The 23819-nt window shown below is 42.3% G+C and overlaps 1 protein-coding gene across 3 annotated transcripts; it reads left to right on the top strand.

Moving 5' to 3' along the window:
- LOC120019658 (mitogen-activated protein kinase kinase kinase 7-like) lies at window positions 1-22688 on the top strand. 3 transcript variants are annotated; one of them, XM_038963026.1, is made up of 17 exons: window positions 1-735; window positions 1334-1444; window positions 1562-1627; window positions 1764-1809; window positions 3330-3468; window positions 4351-4475; window positions 5844-5972; window positions 6472-6602; window positions 6852-6933; window positions 7189-7307; window positions 7585-7732; window positions 13423-13503; window positions 15990-16057; window positions 16958-17060; window positions 17667-17728; window positions 18215-18330; window positions 20332-22688. In XM_038963026.1, exons 1-17 carry the CDS (start codon window positions 655-657, stop codon window positions 20510-20512), a joined length of 1788 nt encoding a protein of 595 aa, XP_038818954.1. In that variant the 5' UTR covers window positions 1-654; the 3' UTR covers window positions 20513-22688. The 3 variants fall into 3 exon arrangements, with proteins under 3 accessions (XP_038818954.1, XP_038818956.1, XP_038818955.1); XM_038963028.1 differs by having other exon boundaries at window positions 17545-17728; window positions 20332-20438; XM_038963027.1 differs by lacking the exon at window positions 13423-13503.
- Window positions 22689-23819: the final 1131 nt, after the last annotated feature.

The raw sequence follows: 23819 nt of genomic DNA, 5'->3' as shown, positions 1-23819 counted from the left end.
CTTCCTGGAGCTGCTTCCTGCAACAACTGCGGGGGAAAAAACAAAAGTATATAATGGAAGAAGTATCAGAGTCGTCATTTTAAAGTTATGTCCGCGAGTCAAATCGATTCTCTGAGTTTTAAATGTTGAGGAAATCAATCACCCAATGTCTCGAGCCACTAGTACCGGTGGGGTGCACCTCAGTCTACCGCGGTGACGGGCTGGCATACTAGGCCAGCAAGCGGCCTTGTGTCATGTATAGCTAGCTAACTTGCTGAATTACTTTAGTCAACAAACGTCGTTGGCGTACATGATATGGCAATTGAAAATTTATTTTATTCAAATTGTTCGCTAACTAGTTAGCTTTTTAGGTAACGTTACTAAACTGCCTTAGCTAGTTAACTAGCTACAGTAGCTAGCTCAGTTAGCTACCAGCTGGCTGTGTATGATTGTACTGAGCTGGCTATCTAGCCAGCTAACACAGTTTATGAGCTCCAGTTTTTAAAGTTTATTTATTTCCGTGTTAAGTCCACCAGTGTCTTGGCAAGTTATGTCATGCAATATTATTTTTTAGCTGTTTCTTCGAGTGCGCGTGTTATGCATGTTTTAGCTATTCATTGATTTGATTTTGGAACATCTTGGTTTTAATGAGTAACGTTAGTTAGCTAGTTAGCAATGTCTTCCGCCGATATGCTCGAAACTCCACCTGGATATCCCTTTGAAGAAATAGATTATGTGGATATTGAAGTTGAGGAGGTAAGTAGTTCAAAAGCTATATATAAACAACATTCCATTTGATTGGCACGTGTGGGGTCATCCTCTTATGTTAGTGGCATGACCATATACATTAAAACCAGGTCATGACACTGAAGTTGCCACAATGCTTTATCTCAATCGTCATACTAGATAGTTCTACCATGCAAGGAATGTTTGTTTATTCTGGTTTTGAAAAGCTTGGTAATTAAACATGACCATTAACTATGTCACTATAGCTATGCCATTCATCAATGATTTTGCCCAAGCCATAGACATGATACAGCTAGCTACCTATGTTCCAAATCGATTTGGCAGTTCTTGTTTTGATTATGTATCGAGTTAGTTAGTTGCAGTTCCCCACAGGTGGGCCCTACACATAGACATAAGACCCCTCTCCATCAGCTGATGTTGACTGCACACATACTGTGATTGATATGCTGGATTGTGTAATGGAACTTGTCCACAAAAAATAACGACAGTGTTAGCTAGGCCTAATATATGCAGGTGGAAAGTGGATTTAGTATTGTCATGATTATAAGGGATTAATAACAATGCATCCAACACACTTTGCTTATGTTGTCTACCTCTTCTCTTTCAGGTCGTGGGGAGAGGCGCTTTTGGTGTTGTCTGCAAGGCCAAATGGAAAGGGAAAGATGTCGCAATCAAGACAATAGAGAGTGAATCTGAAAGGAAAGCGTTCATAGTTGAGGTACTGTCATATTATACTGGGCTACAAGTAGAGATGTTCTGCAAAGTGGTGACAATGCTGTTTATTACAACTAAAGGAAACCAATCTTGATTGTGTTGCCTTCTCTCCCCTCCCTAGCTGCGGCAACTTTCACGTGTGAATCACCCCAACATTGTGAAGTTGTATGGCTCATGCAATAATCCAGTAAGTCAGCTTTTAAACACTCCAATATTTCAGTGTGTTATAGCCTATGGTTTTGCCAGTTGTTGTTGTAAATACCTTAGAACAGTACATTGTTAGCCTTCTGTTATTCTTGCCTAATGCTAATTTTCCCATCTAGGTCTGCCTGGTGATGGAATATGCTGAAGGGGGGTCCCTGTACAATGGTGGGTCTCTGGGCAATTATGTAGGATGGCCTACTGCACTACCACAGTAGACTTGGCCTTTGCAAATTAGTGCAACACATGCCATGCCATACCAAACAAGTGGAAATATTGCAGTCAATGTGTCATTAACTCCAATACCCACATGCAAACTATTCTCTTAATAAGCACACTATTGGCATGATTCCTTAAATAGCCCACTATTACATTGGTCAGTCCTTGCACAGTGAACTGCAAGTGGAGTATCAGAGTTAGGAAGTGTAAATGGCCCTTTACCTGCTCAAGCACTTTACCACCTTGTCTCCTGTGATCCCTCTGAATCTCTATCAAAGTAATATTTTAGGATCATTAAAGTTGACGTTCTTAGTTGTGGTCGTCAAAACTTTGAATACTTGAAACTATAACTTTGATGTTATTCGGTGGTTATTTGTGTATTTGAATGGTGTATACCTACTCTCTTAACTCTTTGTCTGACATGTCTGTAAGAGTGTGTTCTGTGCAGTGGTGTAAAGTACTTAAGTAAAAATGATTTAAAGAACTACTTAAGTAGTTTTTGGTGTATCTTTACTATTTATATTTTTGACTACTTTTAATTTTACTCCATTACATTCCTAAAGAAAATAATGTACTTTTTACTCCATACATTTTCCCTGACACCCAAGAGTACTCGTTACATTTTGAATGCTTAACAGGACATGAAAATGGTCAAATTCACGCACTTATCGAGAGAACATTACTTGTCATCCCTACTGCCTCTGATCTGGCGGACTCACTGAACACAAATGCTTTGTTTGTAAATGATGTCTGAGTGTTGGATTGTGCCCCTGGCTATCCGTAAAATAAAGAAATAAGGAAACCTGTCCCTTCTGGTTTGCTTAATATAAGGAATTAGAAATTATTTATATTTTTTGTTTTTACACGGCTGTTTATTATCTATGCATAGTCACTTTACCCATACCTACCCAGTCACTTTACCCATGTACAAATTGCCTCGACTAACCTGTACCCCCACACATTGACCTTGTACTGGTAACCCCTGTACATAGCCTCGTTATTGTTATTTTATTGTTACTTTTTATTTTTTACTTTAGTTAATTTAGTAAATCTTTTTTTTAACTATTTCTTGAACTGCATTGTTGGTTAATGGCTTGCAAGTAAGCGTTTCACGGTAAAGTCTACACCTGTTGTATTCGGCACATGTGACAAATACAATTTGATAATTTTTTTACTTAAGTATGTTTTAGCAATTACATTTACTTTTGATACTGAAGTATATTTAAAACCCAAATGCTTTTAGACTTTTACTCAAGTATTATTTTACTGTGTGACTCACTCACCTGAGTCATTTTCTATTAAGGCATCTTTACTTTTACTCAAGTATGACATTGGGTACTTTTTCCACCACTGGTTGTCTAGATGAGGGTTTGCATTGGTTTCGAGGTCTCTGTGGATATGTGTGTGGTGCATCTGTTCTGTGTTTATTTGGAGCTCTCTGTAGTAGTGACTGTGTTCTCTGTCCACAGTTCTGCATGGTGCTGAACCTCTCCCCTGTTACACTGCCTCCCATGCCATGAGCTGGTGTTTTCAGTGTTCCCAAGGGGTCGCCTATCTCCATGGCATGAAACCAAAGGCTCTCATTCACAGGGACCTCAAACCACCCAAGTATGCTCCTCCCCAACTCCTCACTCTCTGTTGTCTCTCGTTTCACTGCCCATAAAGTGGCCGCCACTCAAGGTTTCATTTGTTAGTTGTGTGTTGTAGCCTATGTTATACTATGCAATAGCGTGAAATGCGTTATCTGACTTTTTAAACCAAAAGAGCATAGCTTTTGTCATCCTCTAGTCCTCTGTTATGATAGACCAATGTTTGTTTATTTTTTTTATCTGGCTTCAGTAGTGAGGCCTTAGTGTTTTCATAGTATGCCTCTGACTGAATTGCTTAGAGTAGCTGTACCGGGTCCAGAGGTTATTTATTGGCCTCTGACGGGGAAAAAGTCCCTGGCAGTGACAGGGTACTGTGGGAATGACCAGCTGGTCCATATCCTAGAAACCTGTCCAGAATTTACTCCCTGAGAAGAAATGGGTCAGGCCTGTCGACCACTGGCTGAACTCACAGGTTACATCCCAAATGGCACCCTATTCCCTTTATAGCACACTGCTTTTGACCAGGGCTCATATGTAGTTAATAGGGTGATGTTTGGGATGCTGCCACAGAGTGCTGTTAACCTAACCTTCACTTCCTTTGTGTTACACATTGGGTGCTGCCAGAATGTTTGTGTGGTTGTAGAGTTATTTTCTATAGGGGATTTGACTTCTCCCCCTTGTATGTTTAAAAGTAAGAATCTTACTTACTGTATTTCCTTTTTCAATGTTTTTTATGATTAGAAATGTTTGCATGGAATCAAACGTGGATTTATGAAGTGTTTGTAACCCAATAAGACCTCAGCAGCCTCTGGTAGTTACCCTCACGTAGTCTCACACGTCACCAACCACTGAAGTTCACGTCTAGCATTTGAGTAGATCTTTGTTTCCTTGTTTGTTTCAGCCTGCTCCTTGTTGCCGGTGGCACCGTGCTGAAGATATGTGACTTTGGGACTGCGTGCGACATTCAGACCCACATGACCAACAACAAGGGAAGTGCAGCTTGGATGGCCCCTGAGGTGTTTGAAGGCAAGCATGAGCTGCATGGGGAGCTTTTGAAACACATGCAAAGAGATGTCTGTCCGGCCTAGATTGCACACATCTGAGAACAAGGGCTATCTAAACAGGTGTAGCCTTTCACGAATGCGTTCACCTAGAGTTCATTGATAGTCGGCGTTTAAGTGATACTACTGTTAAGACCAGAGTGTTTATAGTAGAGCTCATGTCTAGTGGTGGAAGTGCTCATTAATTGTAATAGTGCTCCACTTTCGATTTGTCACTCACTTGATCACTGGAAGGCACTGCAAACACGTAGACGCCATAATTTCTCAAAGGATGATTTATCCAACTTTTGTTAGTATTCTCTTAATTTACAATCATTCATATCTTGAGTGGTATGCATGATTACTGCACACAGACTTTTAGGTGAATGCAGTGTTTCACTGTTAAATTAAACGACTTAAACCAGATATAAAGTATGTAGAAAAATGGCGCTATATATTTTGAAATAAGATAATCTTTAAGAACTACCAAATAAAAACAAGACAGTCAGGGAGAATCTAAAATTCCCATAGATTTAGTTATGTTTGAGTCACTCGGATAGCATAAGCCATGGCAGAATGTGTAGAATTGCAGGAAACTAGCTTTTAAACAGCAACATTTTGTCTCTACGCAAACTTTGCCACCACTGCTGAAAAAAATCCTCGGAGAAAAACTGGAATGGAAGGAAAGGTTTCATCCCTGAGAGAATGTAGCATTTGAGTCTATGCTCTCGGGTGGTAGCCTAATGTACTTTGTTTTACAAAACACATTGAGGCGGTCAGGAGGAAACACAAATGAGGTAGTCATTATCTTGTTTGTTGAGGGAGTAACATGACTCCATGCAATTAAGCACCTCACATTTGCCCCCAGAATGACCTCCTTAAAGCTAATTTGCATCACAGGGAGAAATGTTTTCAAAAGGCCTAAGCAGCACATCAACTTTAAGGCTGAGTCCCAAATGACACTATTCCTTATACAGCGCACTACTTTTGTCCAGAGCCCTGGTCAGAAATAGTGCACTAAATAGGGAATAGAGTGCCATTTGGGACACACACCATAACATATGTGTGAAGAGCAGTTTAATTCCGCAGTAATAGCCACAGTAATTATGCATCTCCGGAGAGGCCCTGAAGTAAAATTGCCTCCTTATTTTCATCACATTTGTGGTCTAAAGGTGCAGACCAAATAAAGGCTTCCTGTGCTTTCCCATAAACATCCCCTCCCTCAACACTCCTCACTTAACTGTGCCTCAGAGAATTACCTTTCATCAGTCAATCAGAGCTATGTCAAGCCCATCGTTTTTTTTCCCATCTGAAAGGCCCTGAGTGGAGCTCTTTCTCTCCTCTGTGCTTTCAGGCAGCAATTACAGTGAGAAGTGTGATGTGTTCAGCTGGGGAATCATTCTCTGGGAGGTGATCACGCGTCGGAAGCCCTTTGACGAGATCGGTGGGCCGGCCTTCCGCATCATGTGGGCGGTGCACAACGGTGAGTCCAAGTGGTGGGGGTGGAGGTTGGGGAGGTGAATTCGTTCATGGTGGTGCTGACATGTCAATCGCCCTGGTGTTTCAGAGCCAGGTCCCCAGTGAGACCTGCTGAGAGATTAAATGAGTTACGAGGCTGACGGTGAAGAGCAATTAAAAGACACTCGCCTGTGAGGCGCTCCCCGCGGTTTCTTCCGTCACACACAGAGTGATGGCGCAGAATGCTAATGAAACACTGACTGTCTGAGAGCAGGAGCACACCTGGGGCCACGACACTGCTGCTGCGCCCGTTTCTCTGACACGTTAGCAGAGCCTCCACAGCAGGGGCTGTCATTTGCAAGTGTTCTTCGTGTTTTGTACCGCAATGAACTTTCTGGAACGTCCTCATGTTAACAGATTTGAGTTTCCATACGTTTTACTGTGACTGTTTTGTGATTGTTTGTATTCATAGAGATGAATATTGATCTAATTTATCCTTATCTGTTTGTGTTGATGGTGTTCAGGCACCCGGCCACCGCTCATCAAGAGCCTTCCCAAGCCCATCGAGAGCCTGATGACCCGCTGCTGGTCCAAAGACCCCTCCCAGAGGCCCTCCATGGAGGAGATAGTCAAGATCATGACCCATCTTATGAGGGTAAAGGCCCTCCTAGACACACACTCATACTCATAAAGATGCATTAAATGAAAGATTGCTTGACCAAGATGGCAGCCCTGCAGTCATTAACCGCCACAATGTCCATTCCAGTGTTCTTTTTAATTCTATGCCGACACTAACCCTGGATGCATGCAGGACTCTTTCCATGGTGTCCTGTTCTCAGACTGCTTATCTACCGGTCAGTGTTGGTAATGGCACTCTTACATTTTCTGTCAACCTCTTTTCCAGTGCTTCCCAGGATCTGATGAACCCTTGCAATACCCTTACCAGTATTCAGATGAAGGACAGAGTAACTCGGCCTCGAGCACAGGTATTTTACTGAGTAATGTTGTTGCTCCTATGCTGCTGATTGGGTTATTGTTGAGATGCAGGGCTCCCTTGTAAAAGAGACCTTGGTCACAATCGGACTCCCTGCTAAAATAAAGGATAAATAAATAGACATCTATATCCTTGAAATAATGGAAGCTTTTATTACCTGCACTATAGTTTTACCTTCATGAAACATCATTGACGTAATGTGGAAATATCTCTGTTGTCTCACTACCTCTCCATTTGGGTATTATAGGTTCTTATGTGGATTGCACTAGCAGCAAGAGTGACACAAACATGGAGCATGGGGACTCTCAAGGGAGCAACGACACAATCAAGATCAAACCTCAGTTTGCACATCAGTTCAGGCCAAAGGTAAGGCAGCAAGCTATACTGTACATTGCTAGCCATTTCTACCACAACAATTAAACTGGAACAATTTACTTTGTCAAGTGACTAGAAAGAAATGGTAGACAAATTAAGGCAATTACGTTTGTGTTGATATAAACAAAACGATTTACACAAGCCTCGTATGAAAGTAATGGTCATTTTGAAGTAACCATCAGTACTCTAAACCATAATTTGGTGACCTAAGTGAATATTAGTTAAATGTACAGTAGTCCAACAGTATCTGTTTTGTCTGTGCTCTCAGGGAGACCCATTGCGAAGCCTGCCTCTGTCCAGAGGGGGCAGTGTTGAGAGCCTGTCGGGGCGAACCCACAGCCTGGTGGCCTCCGAGAGCAAAAGAATGAGCGCAGACCTGTCAGAGCTGGAGCACAGGTTGCCTTTCGCTCCTGCAGGTAACGTCAGAATCTACAACCTACATACCCCACAATGGATTATGCAAGAGGACAAGTATAGGTCTACATATTTTCGTAACACACCCACACACTGCTGTAGAGTATGGAGATCAGTGTTGCGGGTAACAATATAACGTTTTGCGGTAATGATTAATATAACAGAGTTACTGTTCCAATTTGAGTAATAATATTACAGTTACTGATCAAATAAATGGGTATTTACTTTTGCTATCATTCCCTTCCTATTACAGTTATTGATCCTAATAAATATGAGTGATTTATTCCCTCTTGGCGCAATATAAAATATAATGAATTTGTCTTCTCACCAAGTTCCTGTTTATACACACACTTTTAATAACTGTTTTAGTGAGGAAGATGAAAAATGTCAGAAGCATCTAAAACATTGACTTTCTCAGCATGGTAGTGCTCCCATTACTTTGATTTGGTAGGACAAAATGACAAGAATATAACTGTAAAATGTCAGCCGTGCCCAAGCGAGAAACACGTCTCCACTGCTAGAACCACGACTTCAAATCTCTTGAAGCACCTGCAAAGGCAACACGCCAACACAAAACTCTTAGCGGAAGACCCCCGAGACCTGACCGTTGCTGCTGAAGATTACTGTAGTCCAGTGTTCCCCAACTGGCAGACCTGGTTTTATTTGGCCTTGAGTTTTCTGCGCTAAAATAAATGAAATAAAAGATATATACAGCGCCTTCAGAAAGTATTTATACCACTTGGCTGATTCCACATTTTGTTGTGTTGCAGCCTGATTTCAAAATGGATTAAACTGATTTTTACACACAATACCCCATAATGGCAAAGTGAAAACATGTTTTTAGAATTTAAATTGTTGCTAATGAAATACTGAAATATCTCATTTACACATTGTAAGTTTTCATACCCCTGAGTCAATACTTTGTAGAGAATCACCTTTGGCGGCAATTACAGCTTTGAGTCGTCGTCAGTATATCTATCAGCTTTGCACATCTGAATTTGGAGAATCTCTTCCTTGTAGATTTTCTCAATGGGATGGGGAGGGGCGGTGAACAGCAATCTTCAAGTCTTTGCACAGATTTTCAATGGGATTCAAGTCTGGGCTTTGGCTGGGCCACTCAAGGACTTTCACATACAGCCAAAGGGCTGTATGCTTGGGGTCATTGTCCTGTTAAAATGTAAATCTTCGCCCGAATCTAAGGTTGTTTGCAGGTTCTCATCAAGGATTTGCCTGTATTTAGCTCCATTAATTATTCCCTATATACTTTCCAGTCTCCCAGTCCCTGCCGCTGAAAAGCATCCCCATAGCATGATGCTGCCACCACCATGCTTCAAGGTAGGGATGGTGTTAGATGGGTGATGAGCTGTGCTTTGCATTCCGGCCAAATAGTACAAATTCTGTCTCATCAGACTACATTGTCTTTTGCCTTATGCTCTGAGTCTTTCACATGCCTTTTTGCAAACTCCAGGCATGCTGTCATGTGCGTTTTTCACAGCAATAGCTTCCGTCTGGCCACTCTCCCATAAAGCCCAGATTGGTGAACTGCTGAAGAGACTGATGTCGTTCTGGCATTTTCTCCCATCTCAGCTAAGGAACTCTGCAGTTCTGTCAGAGTGGTCATTGGGTTCTTGGTCACCTCTCTGACAATGTCCTTCTAGCCTGGTTTCTCAGTTTGGTCGGACAGCCAGCTCTAGGCAGAGTCTGGGTAGAAAATGTCAACACTCTAGAAATAGTTGTATACCCCTCCCCAGATATATGCCTCGTCACATTTCTATCTCGGAGATCAACGGCCAGTTCCTTGGACTTTCTGCTCTGACACTGTCAACTGTGGGACCTAGACAAGTGTGTTTCCTTCTAAATCATGTCCAAACAATTGAATTGGCCACAGGTGGACTCCAATCAAGTTCTAGTGACATCTCAAGGATGATCAAAGGATATTGGATGCGCCTGAGCTCAATTTGGAGTGTCATAGCAAAGGGTTGTGAATACTTATGTAAATGAGAATTCTGTATTTCCTCTTCAATACATTTGCTAAAATTTCAACAACAAAAAATTCCTCTTGTCATTATGGGGTATTGTGTGTGGATGGGTCAGAAAAAAATATTGAATTCAGGCTGTAACGCAACAATGTGGAATAGGTCAAGGGGTATGAATACTTTCTGAAGGCACGTGCTCAGTACCAGTCAAAAGTTTGGACACACCTATTCATTCAAGGTTTTTTCTTTATTTTTACTATTTCCTACATTGTAGAACAACAGTGGAGACATCAAAATAACACGTGGAATCATGTAGTAACCAAAAAAGTGTTAAACAAATGTCAGAGATTCTTCAAAGTAACCATCCTTTGCCATGATGACAGCTTTGCACACTCTTGGCATTCTCTCAACCAGCTTCACCTGGAATGCTTTTCCAACCGTCTTGAAGGAGTTCCCACGTATGCTGAGCACTTGTCGGCTGCTTTTCCTACACTCTGCGGTCCAACTCATCCCAAACCGTCTCAATTGGGTTGAGGTCGGGTGATTGTGGAGGCCAGGTCATCTGATACAGCACTCCATCACTTTCCTTGGTCAAATAGCCCTTACACAGCACAAACCAGATGGGATGACGGTATCGTTGCAGAATGCTTTGGTAGCCATGCTGGTTAAGTGTGCCTTAAATTCTAAATAATTCACCGACATTGTCCCCAGCAAAGCACCATCACACCACCTCCTTCATGCTTCACGGTGGGAACCACACATGTGGAGATAATCTGTTCACCTACTCTGCGTCTCACAAAGACATTGCTTGTGTTTCTTGGCCCAAGCAAGTCTCTTCTTATTATTTGTGACCTTTAGTAATGGTTTCTTTGCAGCAATTCAACCATGAAGGCCTGCTTCACACAGTCTCCTCTGAACAGTTGATGTTGAGATGTGCCTCTTACTTGAACTCTGTGACGCATTTATTTGGGCTGCAATTTCTGAGCCTGGTAACTCTAATGAATTTATTCTCTGCAGCAGAGGTAACTCTGGGTCTTCCTTTCCTGTGGTGGTCCTCATGAGAGCCAGTCATCATACCGCTTGATGGTTTTTCGAACTGCAACTTTTCTGGATGGACTGACCTTCATGTCTTAAAGTAATTGATGGACTGTTGTTTCTCTTTGCTTATTTGAGCTGTTCTTGCCATAATATGGACTTAGGCCTATTTGGTAAAATAGACCATCTTCTGTATACCACACCTACCTTGTCACAACACAACTGATTGGCTCAAATGCATTAAGAAGGAAATAAATTCCACAAATTAACTTTCAACAAGGCACACCTGTTAACCTGCATTCCAGGTGACTACTTCATGAAGCTGGTTGAGAGAATGCCAAGGGTGTGCAAAGCTGTCATCAAGGCAAAGGGTGGCTACTTTGAAGAATTTCAAATATAAAATATATTTTGATTTAACACCTTTTTGGTTACTACATGATTCCAATTGTGTTCATAGTTTTGATGTCTTCACTATTATTCTACAATGTCGGAAATGGTCAAATAAAGAAAAACCCTTGAATCAGTAGGTGTGTCTAAATCAAAAAGTTTATTTTATATAGCCCTTCGTACATCAGCTAATATCTCGAAGTGCTGTACAGAAACCCAGCCTAAAACCCCAAACAGCAAGCAATGCCGGTGTAGAAGCACGGTGGCTAGGAAAAACTCCCTAGAAAGGCCAAAACCTAGGAAGAAACCTAGAGAGGAACCAGGCTATGAGGGGTGGCCAGTCCTCTTCTGGCTGTGCCGGGTGGAGATTATAACAGAACATGGCCAAGATGTTCAAAATGTTCATAAGTGACAAGCATGGTCAAATAATAATCAGGAATAAATGTCAGTTGGCTTTTCATAGCCGTCTAAACCTTTGTTTGTGTGTGTGTGTGTGTGTGTGTGTGTGTGTGAGACATCAAGTTATAAAAAATATATATATATTTAAAAAAAAAAAAAAAAATATGATTTATCTGTTCACAAGTATTCCCACGCATAATAGAGAGACGTGATCGTATACAAATGTAAGAAAGGTTTGAAATTATTGTTTTAGTCAAATATTATATATGTTTGGGCTTCTTGCGGTTAGTTTGCAGTCTACAATTATTTGTAATTATGTTCCGAATTTCGGTTGAAATTAGTTGACGATCCCTGCTTTAGGCCTATCTCATCCAAACAACCAAGATTTGATTTGAATCGTTTTGGAGGACACGCTGTAACCCATGGAGAGCTCAACAAACTTGTAGTTGAGGAAATGCTGCCCTTATCAACAGTAAAATCTGTCATTATTGGGCTACTTTTTTTAAATGTAACCTTTATTTAACTAGGCAAGCCAGTTAAGAACAAATTCTTATTTACAATGATGGCTTACCCCGGCCAAACCCGGACGATGCTGGGCCAATTGTGCGCCGCCCTATGGGACTCCCAATCACGGCCGGATGTGATACAGCCTGGATTCGAACCAGGGATTGTAGTGACGCCTCTTGCACTGAGATGCAGTGCCTTAGGCCTACGTAACGTTGACATTGTTTACATTGAGTGAGGACACACAACATTTTGGGGGTGTAATGCAAAAGTAATATAACAAGTAGTGGAACTAATTACTTTTCCCAGGGAGTAATAAGTCAAGTAATTTGTTATTGTTAAAAGAAATAATAGGTAATATATATTTTTTTAAATTAGTAACAACCCCAACACTGATGGAGATACAGATTCTGTCACATTGAACTAGGCCTAGCCAACGATATAGTCCTCAGAGATGTGCATATGAATATGCAAAGTTTTTACATAAACTGCCCATGGCGTTCTGTAAGAGATTGATAGATACACGCATGCATACATACATACATACAGTAATCTTACATCAGCTACTGAAGTAGGTTTCATCCCAATACGAGAGATGGAGAAATGTCTATGCCATCAGAAGCGACTATCATGTCTCCCTCTCCGTCAAACTGCATGCCTCACCCCTCATATAAGCGCCTCCATATGCCCCTCTGGTGCCAATCATCTCCCCTCCCTCACACAGATCGAAGGCTGAGAGGATGTCTTGTATTCATCATCAGCCCTGTCATGTCTAAATTTTAAGCTTCGGAGGCAGTCAAATACTGTTTGGCATGAAAAAGCTATAATTAAGTCTCTTGTCAGGGTTTTCCCTCATGCTTTCTTTCCAGCTTTCTTTGAGAATGTTTTTGCGATGTCAATTATTTTCAACGTTCCATGTGTTATTGTTGTCAATGGTATATCATGAATAATAATCATGTATTTAGCTTTAATCTGTATATCCTCAAAGCTCTTCAGTAGTTAAATAAATTATGCTGTAGTTACTGTGTATATTACAATCTTCAGAGCCATCTATATGATTTGATCATCTTTTCTAAGTGGATTCATAGTAAATATTCCTATTAGTACATTCAAACTGCTTGTAGCTGAATGCCTAACATGTCTGTGCTGAGACTTCCCATGCCGGGCCTAAATCGGCATCGCTAGCACTGTGATGTCGAACCAATCAACTAACCACAGGACGCATACTTCCCGTGCAATGTGCATGTACTTTTGTTCTCTGCATGCCAGTAGAGTCCAGAGAGGAGTGAGGGGGAGAGGGCACCATCCGACATGTATGCTCCAGCTCTGGGCCCTCTCTCTTTGTCTGCATGCATGTGTACGCCAGCTGTGTGTGTGTGTATCTGTTGCAGCACGTCCCCAGTATAAACGAGGCCACCGTAAAACGGCGTCATTTGGCACCATTCTGGACGTTCCCAAGATCGTCTTCACAGGTACCAGTGCGGACCACCAGGCTACCTGGTGCCCTGGGTGTAGCTGGCTTGACTGAACTGAATCAGCGGGTTCTTCTGTTTGCACTGGGCTCTGACACTGCTGTTCATGTAGTGTCTGTTACTCCAGGTATCACAGGCTACAAGGGTCACTGGCTCCTGTAGGGGCCAACTGGCCAAACACATTATACTTTGTCTTTGCATTTTCCATTTGAATTGAAATATGGGGATATTAAAAAACGAAATATTCCCCAATCTAAATAAATCATTATTTTATGAATGATGATAAACCTGGAGTAACACAGAGTTCTCTTTCCTCTCTTGTCTTTTGTGGCTTTGACAACATGTTAAAAGGGGCATGAGTTAACATGGTGGCGGTCTTATTGGTTTTCGCCCTCTAGCCACAAGGTGCTGATGGAGCCAATTCAATTCACATAGATCCGTCTTTTAATCTATCTAATCCAGATTCATGGATTAATCCAGACTTGAGTTAGCCTGGTGCAAAACTAATAGAATAGACTCTTGTTTTAGGGGCACAGACCGGTTATCTAATCAGCATATTTGCCGTGGGGGGGGGGGGTGTGATGATAAGATGCATAACTCATGGTCCTGTTTGTCTCTCAGATGTTGTTCTGGTTTTACTGCAGGCAGGGAGGGAGTAAATCAGTTGGCTTGGTTGCTAGCTCCCCTCTCAGCTCTCTCTCAGCTCGTCCTTGTCTCTCATGCATAGAGGACGTCTGTTTAAAGCTCTGCAAATATATATTTTTTTGCTTCTTCTCTTTACATCCATTAACTTTGTAAAAGTCATTTTGATTAATTTCCCTCACATTGTGGGTCACACAGCTATTATTACCATCCGAGATAAGGATGAAAGAAATGGGGACAGCAGCCCTGGATATCACAGGCCTTTTCTATTTAGGAAGTAGGAGCTGTTTAAGACATGTTGAATGAGTAGTTAATTAAACTGAGTGACTAAGGGAGAGGGCTGACGTAAGGGGATATTAAAAGTATGACAGGGTTGTTATCACTGTATGTGGCACGCCTGGGTGTCACTCATTCCTACAGTTCATTTGACACCAGTCTCTATTTAGTAGCTCAATTAGTACGAAGCGTTACTTGATTTTTTTGTTGTTGACGTTTTGGATTGGCATTCTAATTCAATTGTCTTCGGTTTTGTATCGTAGTGAGCTGGAACTTAAAATGGCTATAGTTGCAAAGTATTCTTTTTACACACGACAATAACAGGACCTTATTCTGATGTATAGGCCCTAGAGCAACAATCACTGCAGTGACAGATGAGCATGCGTCTCAATCCAACGTTCAGTGTATTGTTTCTGTGTGTCTCTGCCTGTGTGTCTATTTAAACGTGTTGTGCTATAGATATATCCTACTTTGGAGAGGTAAAGTTAAAATGGTAAGACCATTAGACCAGTACTTAGACCTACTGTACCAGAAAATAGACAGAGGGCCAATTTCCCCCATCCCTGTTCCCTGTAGTGCCACATTTCACAAACCTACATTCCTGGTAGTTTTAGATGTTAGTTCCATATCAGGAATTTTATATAAAAAAATAACTATTTCAGGTGTTGGCAAGTATTTCAAATTACAACCCTAAACAGGTTTGTCATATTGCAATGTCATATTTCTAGCAACTGACTTCAATTGTCCCAAATCTAATATTTTAATGGTTACCTTTAATGTTTCTCACATTGCAGTAGTTCAAGTGGTATTGTATGGGTCTCTGAGATTGACAGCAAGGAGTGTGCGGGGGGTAAAAAGACCACAATGCTCTCATTGTCAGATAATTTCCAGCAGCTTGATATTCCAACAGTCAGACGTGACTCTGAAGACATTGTTCAGAGTTCTCTGGCAGAGATGGAACTAATAATATCTTCAACTGCCAGATGGCTGGAATTTCTCCTGTTATTCTGAAGATGCCAGGCAGGTCAGAGCCAACCTCAGGTTTACCTTGGCTGGGGATTAATGAGGAAGACTGCAGGACAGGGCCAGACCTGCTAGTCTTGTCTGAGACCCTGCAATGTGTTGTGAGCCCTGAAATAGCCTAGTTCCCCATCACCAGCCCCACCAACCCAAACAAGCAGATCTGCACAAACACGTGACACAGTGAGGCTTACCTATTCATGTGGTACAGTAGGTGTGGTCTGCAATGGAGTGATGGTAGTGGTGGTGATTGTCTGCGCGTGTGTTGTGCCGTGTTAGTGTAAAGGTTGGGGGGATAACTGCTGCTCTATGGTCATTTTATGGCCATGCCATAGCACATGTTGATAGGCCAGGGAGTCGGGGGTTAAATCTGTGCAGCTGTCCTGGCTCTGTGGATCGGACCCCCCCCCCCCCCCCCATCCCACACCACAGGCAGGCAGACAGGCAACAGACAAGTCCCCCTGGAACTGTCTCTGGGTCTCGCTCATGTCTCCCCCCCCCTCCATTTCTTCTCTCTATCTCTCCCTTTCGCTCCATCCTTTCCACAGCCTCCTGTGAGGCGCAGAGGCGTAGATCTGTACAGGACCTCCCGGGGATCGGCACAGACTCCAGCCAGGTAAGATGCTCTGCAGTAGAACAGGGCCTGGGTTATCGAGTGTAGCACCGTACAGAAGCCTTTCATTTGATTTCCTTTTCAGAGTGGTATAGTATATTCTCTCCCCTCTTTGGATTGTTTTGCATTTTGACTGATCACGCCTATCATGTTTTGCTTGCTCTCGGAGGATTTGATACATGCTCGGTCAAACAAGGTGTCCCATGGGGGAAATGCTACAGGATGTGACGGAGAATACTGTTTGATATGTCACTTTTGAGAAGATCAAGATATTCCAGGTGTAGAAAGAACATTGTCTTTCCCCCTCTACGGACAACCTTCAAATAAGCCCCTACATCCTTGCATTCTGAAATGTTGATTTCTACAGTATATTTTGTTAAAAGGCATACCTCTTCCTTTGCAGAGCTATGCAGTAGCAAAGTTCACTGAGTTTAGTAAGAAACTAGACTTTGGACACGGGTTTATTTATTTTTGTGTTCTTATACCTTTTGTGAATTAGGAAAGAGAATATTTTGATGAATTCCCAATAGTGTGACAGAGATGGTGGTTCCTCTGATTTTCTTCCGTGTTTCTCTCTTGTGGAAGTGTGTACATAACCACAAACAGACTTTAGACCTTGTTTTTCACCCTTTTTATACTTGACAAACTATGCATTGTTTTACCCCACTGGAACAGGCTCAGGATTTCCATGTGGGTTTCTGTTGCCGTAGTCATTGTTGACTTTGCTTGAGTGTCAGATGTTGTATGCGCCATGGACAAAAACAAAAGGGCCATTTCTTCTATCTGTATGAGTGATTGACAGTGTTGTTGGCCTGTTACAGGGGCTGTATGAGTGATTGACAGTGTTGTTGGCCTGTTACAGCGGCTGTATGAGTGATTGACAGTGTTGTGGTTCTGTTACAGGGGAGTAGGAACAGCAGCAGGTCTTCCAGTCCCAGTGTGAGGATGATGCCGCCTGATAAGACCAGCAGCCGAGGGTACAGCTTCTCTCCCGATGACCCCACAGGTATAGTAGTCTACCTCTCTCACTCAAACATGCTCATCTCACTGTCTACAGCTACTTCTACAGATGGAGCTGGAAGGAGTTTGGTACATGTACTAATAATAATTTGATGAGCAAATTCACTCATACTGCCCATGTTCCTTACTGTATTATCCTATATTGATGCTGGTGCTCAACTTGTTGCTTAATGTAAGATCCCAAGACATTGTATCCCATTCCCTTTGTACTGTTGAGAGACGAAAAAGTGAAGGTTGGCGTTTAGAACCAGTTTGATTGAATGAAGTCAGCGTCTCGTGTTGGTTGTGTCACCCTCTCACAACCCTGAGTGCTGTAATGGCATCAATGTCATTGTGGATGGGGGTGTAAATCACTTGAGCAGGTTCTGCAGACATTACGTAATCCTCATCAATGATTTAAGGCGCTGGTCTCCTGTCACACGGAGCCTGAGAGGGGCGGGGACACTGACACAGGTCTATTTCTGTTGAAGGACTTCTGGTGTCTATTGATAACTGTGTGCCTGCCCAGTCGACTCATCTTGCACCGCCTGGGCCTGTGCTGGTGTCACTGTCAGACCAAAAACAAACACAAGTCTTGCTCTCTCCTGCCCAGATACCAACGGCTCAGACAACTCCATTCCCATGGCATATCTCACTCTGGACCACCAGCTGCAGGTAGGGTTCCATTTCATACCGGACCTCCCCCGACCCTGTCCTGCTAATGTTAAGCATTCTTTTATGCCACAAAACAGCTTGATCCCACTCCCATCCCATTCAAGTGTTTGTGTGACCTGTCAAAATTGGCCTCGAGATTGGCCATTTGACAAACTCTTGATTATTTTTCTTTTGTAGATTGCTCTATTTTGTGTTTGAATTCAAATGTTGAGGTTTTCCCTCTCAACGATGTTTTCAAGGACACTGCAAATTGACTGTATTAACTCAATTAGTGCAGGGATTACGTCTGTTGTCAGTGAGAAAATGATGCTATCTCAAAAGCGGAATGTCTTTATAAATACCCACCGGCAACGGCGGTGAGACATGTTGTGTATTTTTAAAAGCTCAGACAATTCTGAGAGCTGATAGATGTATTGCAAAATGTATTTCTAACTGGCTATAAGCTCCCTAGATCAATTAATGACAACATGCGTGGTTTATTTTCAGCCCCTCGCTCCTTGCCCGAACTCCAAAGAGTCCATGGCCGTGTTTGAGCAGCACTGTAAAATGGCCCAGGAGTACCTGAAAGTGCAGACAGAAATCGCCTTACTGATCCAGAGAAGGTGAGTAGTGAACCCTTACTGTACCTCTCCATCTTGTAGGGCAAGCGTTCAGCCACTACCAAAGTGCTGAGGTAATACTCTATTTGTTCATTCTGTTTTTTTGTTTTTTTAAGGGGACTGATGTGGTACTGCAGTGTCTAATGTAATTAACTCTTGTACTGTGAGCCCTGCTGAATGTGACCATACACATATATTTTTCATATAAACAGACAACAAATCGTCTCCCGTGTTAAGGGGTGGGCTGTCTTGTGATTAACATAACAAGCAGCTCCATCAGATGTGTAGCACGTATTTAGGCTTGGGCGTATGACTATGTAGAAGGCCACCCAAAGGCAATTACTGAATTTCGATGACAAATCCAAGGCAGACAGGCCTTCTATGCAGTGGAACAACTGGCTGTGTTTGGCTAAAGAGCTCAGCTCATATTTATAGACGATGACTTTAGCAAGGAAACTACCGTGTTTGTGGAGTCAGCGTTTTTCTCACACGAGCTATCCGATGCTTTGGTGCTCCTTTGCATCTCTCTCCAGCCTCTGTTGTGCTTATTGTGAAGTGCCCCTGTTCAAGCACAGCTGAGTAATTCACAATTATCGGAATAAAGGCCCAATGTAGTCAACAGCGTGATTCTTCTGTCTTATATACATTTCCACACTATGAGATGCAAATAATACTGTGAAATGGTGAAAATGATGATCATGCCCTTTTAGTATAAGAGCTGTTTTGAAAAGACGAGCTGATATTTCAGCCTGTTTTGGTGGGATTTAGTTTTAACCTGCCTGGTGACATCACCATGTGGTAAATATACCAATAGAAAGAGTTCCAGACCTCTCTGCCAATAACAGCTAGTTTTCTCTCCAATCAGAGTACTCTGACAGTGCTGAGTTAAATTATTGCTTGAGAAAGTGCGCTTTGCTGAGAAACTATATTTGTTTTAAATGAAAACTGTAACAAATAAACAAATCACAGTAACACAGTAAGGTACTTGTTAACCAGAAATTATTTGATATTGGGCCTTGTAAATGCAACAGTTTCAATGATTTTACCCAGTTACAGTTCATATAAGGAAAAGTACATTTAAATAAATTACTTAGGCCCTAATCTATGGATTTCACATGACTAGGCAGGAGTGCAGCCATGGATGGTGCTAGGCCCACCCACTGGGGAGCCTGGCCCAGCCAATCAGAATAAGATTTTCCCCACAAAAAAAGACAGAAATACTCCTCAGTTTCATCAGCTGTCCGGGTGGCTGGTCTCAACGATCCCGCAGGTAAAGAAGCCGGATGTGGAGGTCCTGGGCTGGCGTGGTTACACGTGGTCTGTGGTTGTGAGGCCGGTTGGACGTACAGTACTGCCAAATTCTCAAAAATTATGTTGGAGTCTGCTTATGGTAGAGAAATGAACATTCAGTTATCTGGTAACAGCTCTGGTAGACATTCCTGCAGTCAGCATGCCAATGGTGCACTCCCTCAACTTGAGACATCTGTGGAATTGTGTTGTGTGACAAAACTGCACATTTTAGAGTGGCCTTTTATTTTTCCCAGCACAAGGTGCACCTTTGTAATGATCATGCTGTTTAATCAGCTTTTTGATATGCCACACCTGTCAGATGGGTGGATTATCTTTGCAAAGGAGAAACGCTCACTAACAGGGATGTAAATACATGTCTGCACAATTTGAAATAAATACTATTTTTGTACATATGGAACATTTGTTGGATCTTTTATTTCAGCGCATTAAACATGGGACCAGCACTTTTACATGTTGCGTTTATTTTTGTGTGTGTGTGTGTGTATAATATTATAATAAATAAAAATGTATTGTTCTTCCTGTTTGCATTTTTACCTTTTCTCTTGTGCAATGTGCTTCTCTTTTTAGTAATGTTCTTGTTATCTGATGTAAGCTGCAGCACTGCAATTCAGTTTTCCATATTGTAAACTGCTCAAGTCCACCATTGTGGCAGATATATTTGTATGTGTAAATAAAACCAATTTATATCTCCAGGAAAGAGTTGATCGCTGAACTGGACCAAGACGAGAAGGACCAGCAGAACACGTCCCGCCTGGTCCAGGAGCACAAGAAGCTACTGGAGGAGAACAAATCTCTGTCCACCTACTACCAGAAGTGCAAAAAGCAGCTGGAACTGATCCGTGCTCAGCAACAGAAGAGACAGGGCACCTCGTGATGGGCCACAAGCTGGCCGCCACCTGGATCATGCTGCAGAGACACACAAACAAACTGTCCCCATGTCATATCCCCTGTTCTCCTCCCCTGCCTCTGCTCTTTCCTGGGTCACCTGTAGTCTAGTCTGAAACCCAGACCCTACCTGCAAAAGAATTGACACTATCTCTCGCCTCCTCCTCCCTCTGCCCCATGACAACTATGATCTCAACCTAGGTGCCCACGCCTTCACCCTGTAGGTTCCAGTGAGTGGATCTTGTTTTACCTTGTACTGTAAAGAGACCTGTGTTTTACTGTGTACCTGCATGTTGCGTTATAGACACACCCTGCTGATAACATGGAACGGAATATGAGGTGTGCACTCAATCAAGCTGTTATGGAATGTCTCTTGCACATCTTTACAGTATATTCTTTGATAGCAGGCCAAAACAATCAGCATGCATCTGCTCTCTCTGCCCATAAAGAGCTGGAGTCCTGGGGTTGCCTCCCCTGGGTTCAGTGAACACACGGGACAGAGAGATGGGCTTCTAGGCCTCGATTGTCAGCCATCCTTTTAGTCAGGATGCGATGCTTCTTGAGGTGTGTGAGCGTAGTACAGTAACTGCTGCTGCTTCTTGAAGTATGTGAGTACAGTAACTGCTGAGCCTGATTGGAGGGGGAGGCCAGTGAGGGGTGTGAAATATGTTTGTCTCTATTGCTCTCAGGGCCCCTCGGACCCTCCCCTGGGCTGCCTGGTCAGTGTGTGTCCACCCCTCCTCCCACAGTCCAGTCCTCCCATTGGTTAGTTTTACCCTGACCTGTCCTCCTAACTGGCCAATGGCCATGTGTCCTTGAGAATGTGAAAAACAAAGACGGTCTCGACGACAAGTGTGAATTATGTGCAGAAGTTGGTGTTTTAATGAATTATGACCAGAATCTATTTGACTAATCTTTGATCTCTAAGTGTTTTTTTGTTGTTGTCTTGTTACCCTTTAATGCAAAAATAGCCACCCTTTTTTGGGGGGTGAGCACAACCCCTTACAAAAGAAATCCACCACAACCTATCTGAAAGTATTTAATGTATGTTCTATTTATTTTACCGGGGGATGTATTTTAGATATGCCTTGCACATCCATGATGTCTTTGATAAAAAGGAAGGACTTGGCTTGTCACAAGTACCTGGATAGAAACATGGGTCGGGCCTCAAACAGAGATTAAATATTTATAGTTTGCTTTCAACAACCACAAAAAATGCAAGCAAAGACGACAGACTTCTTATCTCAACCTGTTTAATTAAAATAAACTATGCACGAGGTTCAAAGTGTAACATGTTTATCATGACTTAATTTAGTTTCCTTTTGTTTTTTTCCTATCCATTTTGGTGTTAGGGATTATACTTTTATCTGGTATGGGAATGCAGAGATGTACAAGAGGCCTGTCCCTCGCCTATATGTATTTTGTTTTTAGTTCACATGTTGCCTTAGAATTTGATTGCTAGATTTTAAAGTATTTGACTTGTTTTTCGTTCCTTTATTGCGGTGTTCACTTGCGCCTCATTTGAATGTAATGGACAGTCAGTCAGTGAGAATGGTATGACTTTTGTTTTGAGGGAGAATTGTATATTATGCCAATGGTTTACCAGGAGGCTGATTGTCTGGTCAAATGAATGATGTCAATAGGCTGCAAAAGAAATCATGATCTCTGTCACTGCTTTTCCCAATTTAATAGAATGAATCCCAGTAGGTTTAAGTATCCATGCAAGAAGAAAGTTGATTTAGAGATCTACACTTACAATGAGAATTGGTCTTATTTTGAAATGTTGTCTTGCCGTTTCATTTGACCAGACCTGACGTCGCTGCTACAGTCCTTCAAATGTTTTGCACAATCCTCTGGTTTTACTGATTTACATGTAACTAACTGTTTGGGTCTTGTACTTCAAAGTGTATATATTATGATGGTTTACAAGGGAGGTGACAGGTGAAATTGTGTAAGGGTTCATTTGCAGCAGTTATATCCCTACTTTTTCCCTTTCTTAAAGTTATATTCACAATCATTTTATTAACCATTACTGTATATAAAATGTTTTCTTAAACTATTGGGAACAGATACAGTGCCTTCGGAAAGCATTCAGACCCCTTGACTTTTTCACATTTTGTTAGGTTACAGCCTTGTTCTAAAATTCATTAAATATCTACACACAATACCCCATAGTGACAGAGCAACAAAAAAATGACATTTTTGCAAATGTATATTTTTTTAAAAAAAAGAAGAAGACAAAAAGGCTGAAATCACATTTACATAAGTATTCAGACCCTTTACTCAGTACTTTGTTGAAGCACCTTTGGCAGTGATTACAGCCTTGAGTCTTCGGTATGATGCTACAAGCTTGGCACACCTGTATTTGTAGTTTCTCCAATTCTTATTTGTAGATCTTCTCAAGCTCTGTCAGGTTGGATGGGAAGCATTGCTGCACAGCTATTTTCAGTTCTCTCCAGAGATATTAGATTGGGTTCAAGTCCGGGCTCTGGCTAGGCCACTCAAGAACATTCAGAGACTTGTCCCGAAGCCACTCCTGCATTGTCATGGATGTGTGCTTAGGGTTTTTGTCCTGTTGGAAGGTGAACCTTCGCCACAGTCAGGTCCTGAGCACTCTAGAGCAGGTTTTCATCCAGGATCGCTCAGTACTTTGCTCCGTTCATCTGTGCCTTGGTTCCTGACTAGTCTCCCAGTACCTGCCGCTGAAAAACATCCCCACAACATGATTACAAGACCATGGTGCTTGCCTACGGAGCTGTGAGGGGAACGGCACCTCCGTACCTTCAGGCTCTGATCAGGCCCTACACCCAAACAAGGGCACTGCGTTCATCCACCTCTGGCCTGCTCGCCTCCCTACCTCTGAGGAAGTACAGTTCCCGCTCAGCCCAGTCAAAACTGTTCGCTGCTCTGGCACCCCAATGGTGGAACAAACTCCCTCACGACGCCAGGTCAGCGGAGTCAATCACCACCTTCCGGAGACACCTGAAACCCCACCTCTTTAAGGAATACCTAGGATAGGATAAAGTAATCCTTCTAACCCCCCCCCCCCCCCCCCCCCCCCCCCTAAAAGATTTAGATGCACTATTGTAAAGTGGTTGTTCCACTGGATATCATAAGATGAATGCACCAATTTGTAAGTCGCTCTGGATAAGAGCGTCTGCTAAATGACTTAAATGTAAATGTAAATGTAATGATGCTGCCACCACCATGCTTGTGTCAGGTTTCCTCTAGAAGTGACACTTGGCATTCAGGCCAAAGAGTTTAATCTTGGTTTCATCAAGCCAGAGAATCTTCTT

The sequence above is a fragment of the Salvelinus namaycush genome, chromosome 24, assembly GCF_016432855.1.
Source record: "Salvelinus namaycush isolate Seneca chromosome 24, SaNama_1.0, whole genome shotgun sequence".
Lineage (NCBI taxonomy): Eukaryota > Metazoa > Chordata > Actinopteri > Salmoniformes > Salmonidae > Salvelinus > Salvelinus namaycush.
The sequence above is the reverse complement of the archived record's forward strand: the minus strand, read 5'-3'. Positions and strand labels throughout refer to the sequence as shown.

Coding starts and splice junctions, on each gene's coding strand:
- LOC120019658 (XM_038963026.1), top strand. CDS start 655: ATGTCTTCCGCCGATATGCTCGAAACTCCACCTGGATATCCCTTTGAA. Junction 736..1,333: donor TGGATATTGAAGTTGAGGAG/GTAAGTAGTTCA, acceptor CTTCTCTTTCAG/GTCGTGGGGAGAGGCGCTTT. Junction 1,810..3,329: donor AGGGGGGTCCCTGTACAATG/GTGGGTCTCTGG, acceptor CTCTGTCCACAG/TTCTGCATGGTGCTGAACCT.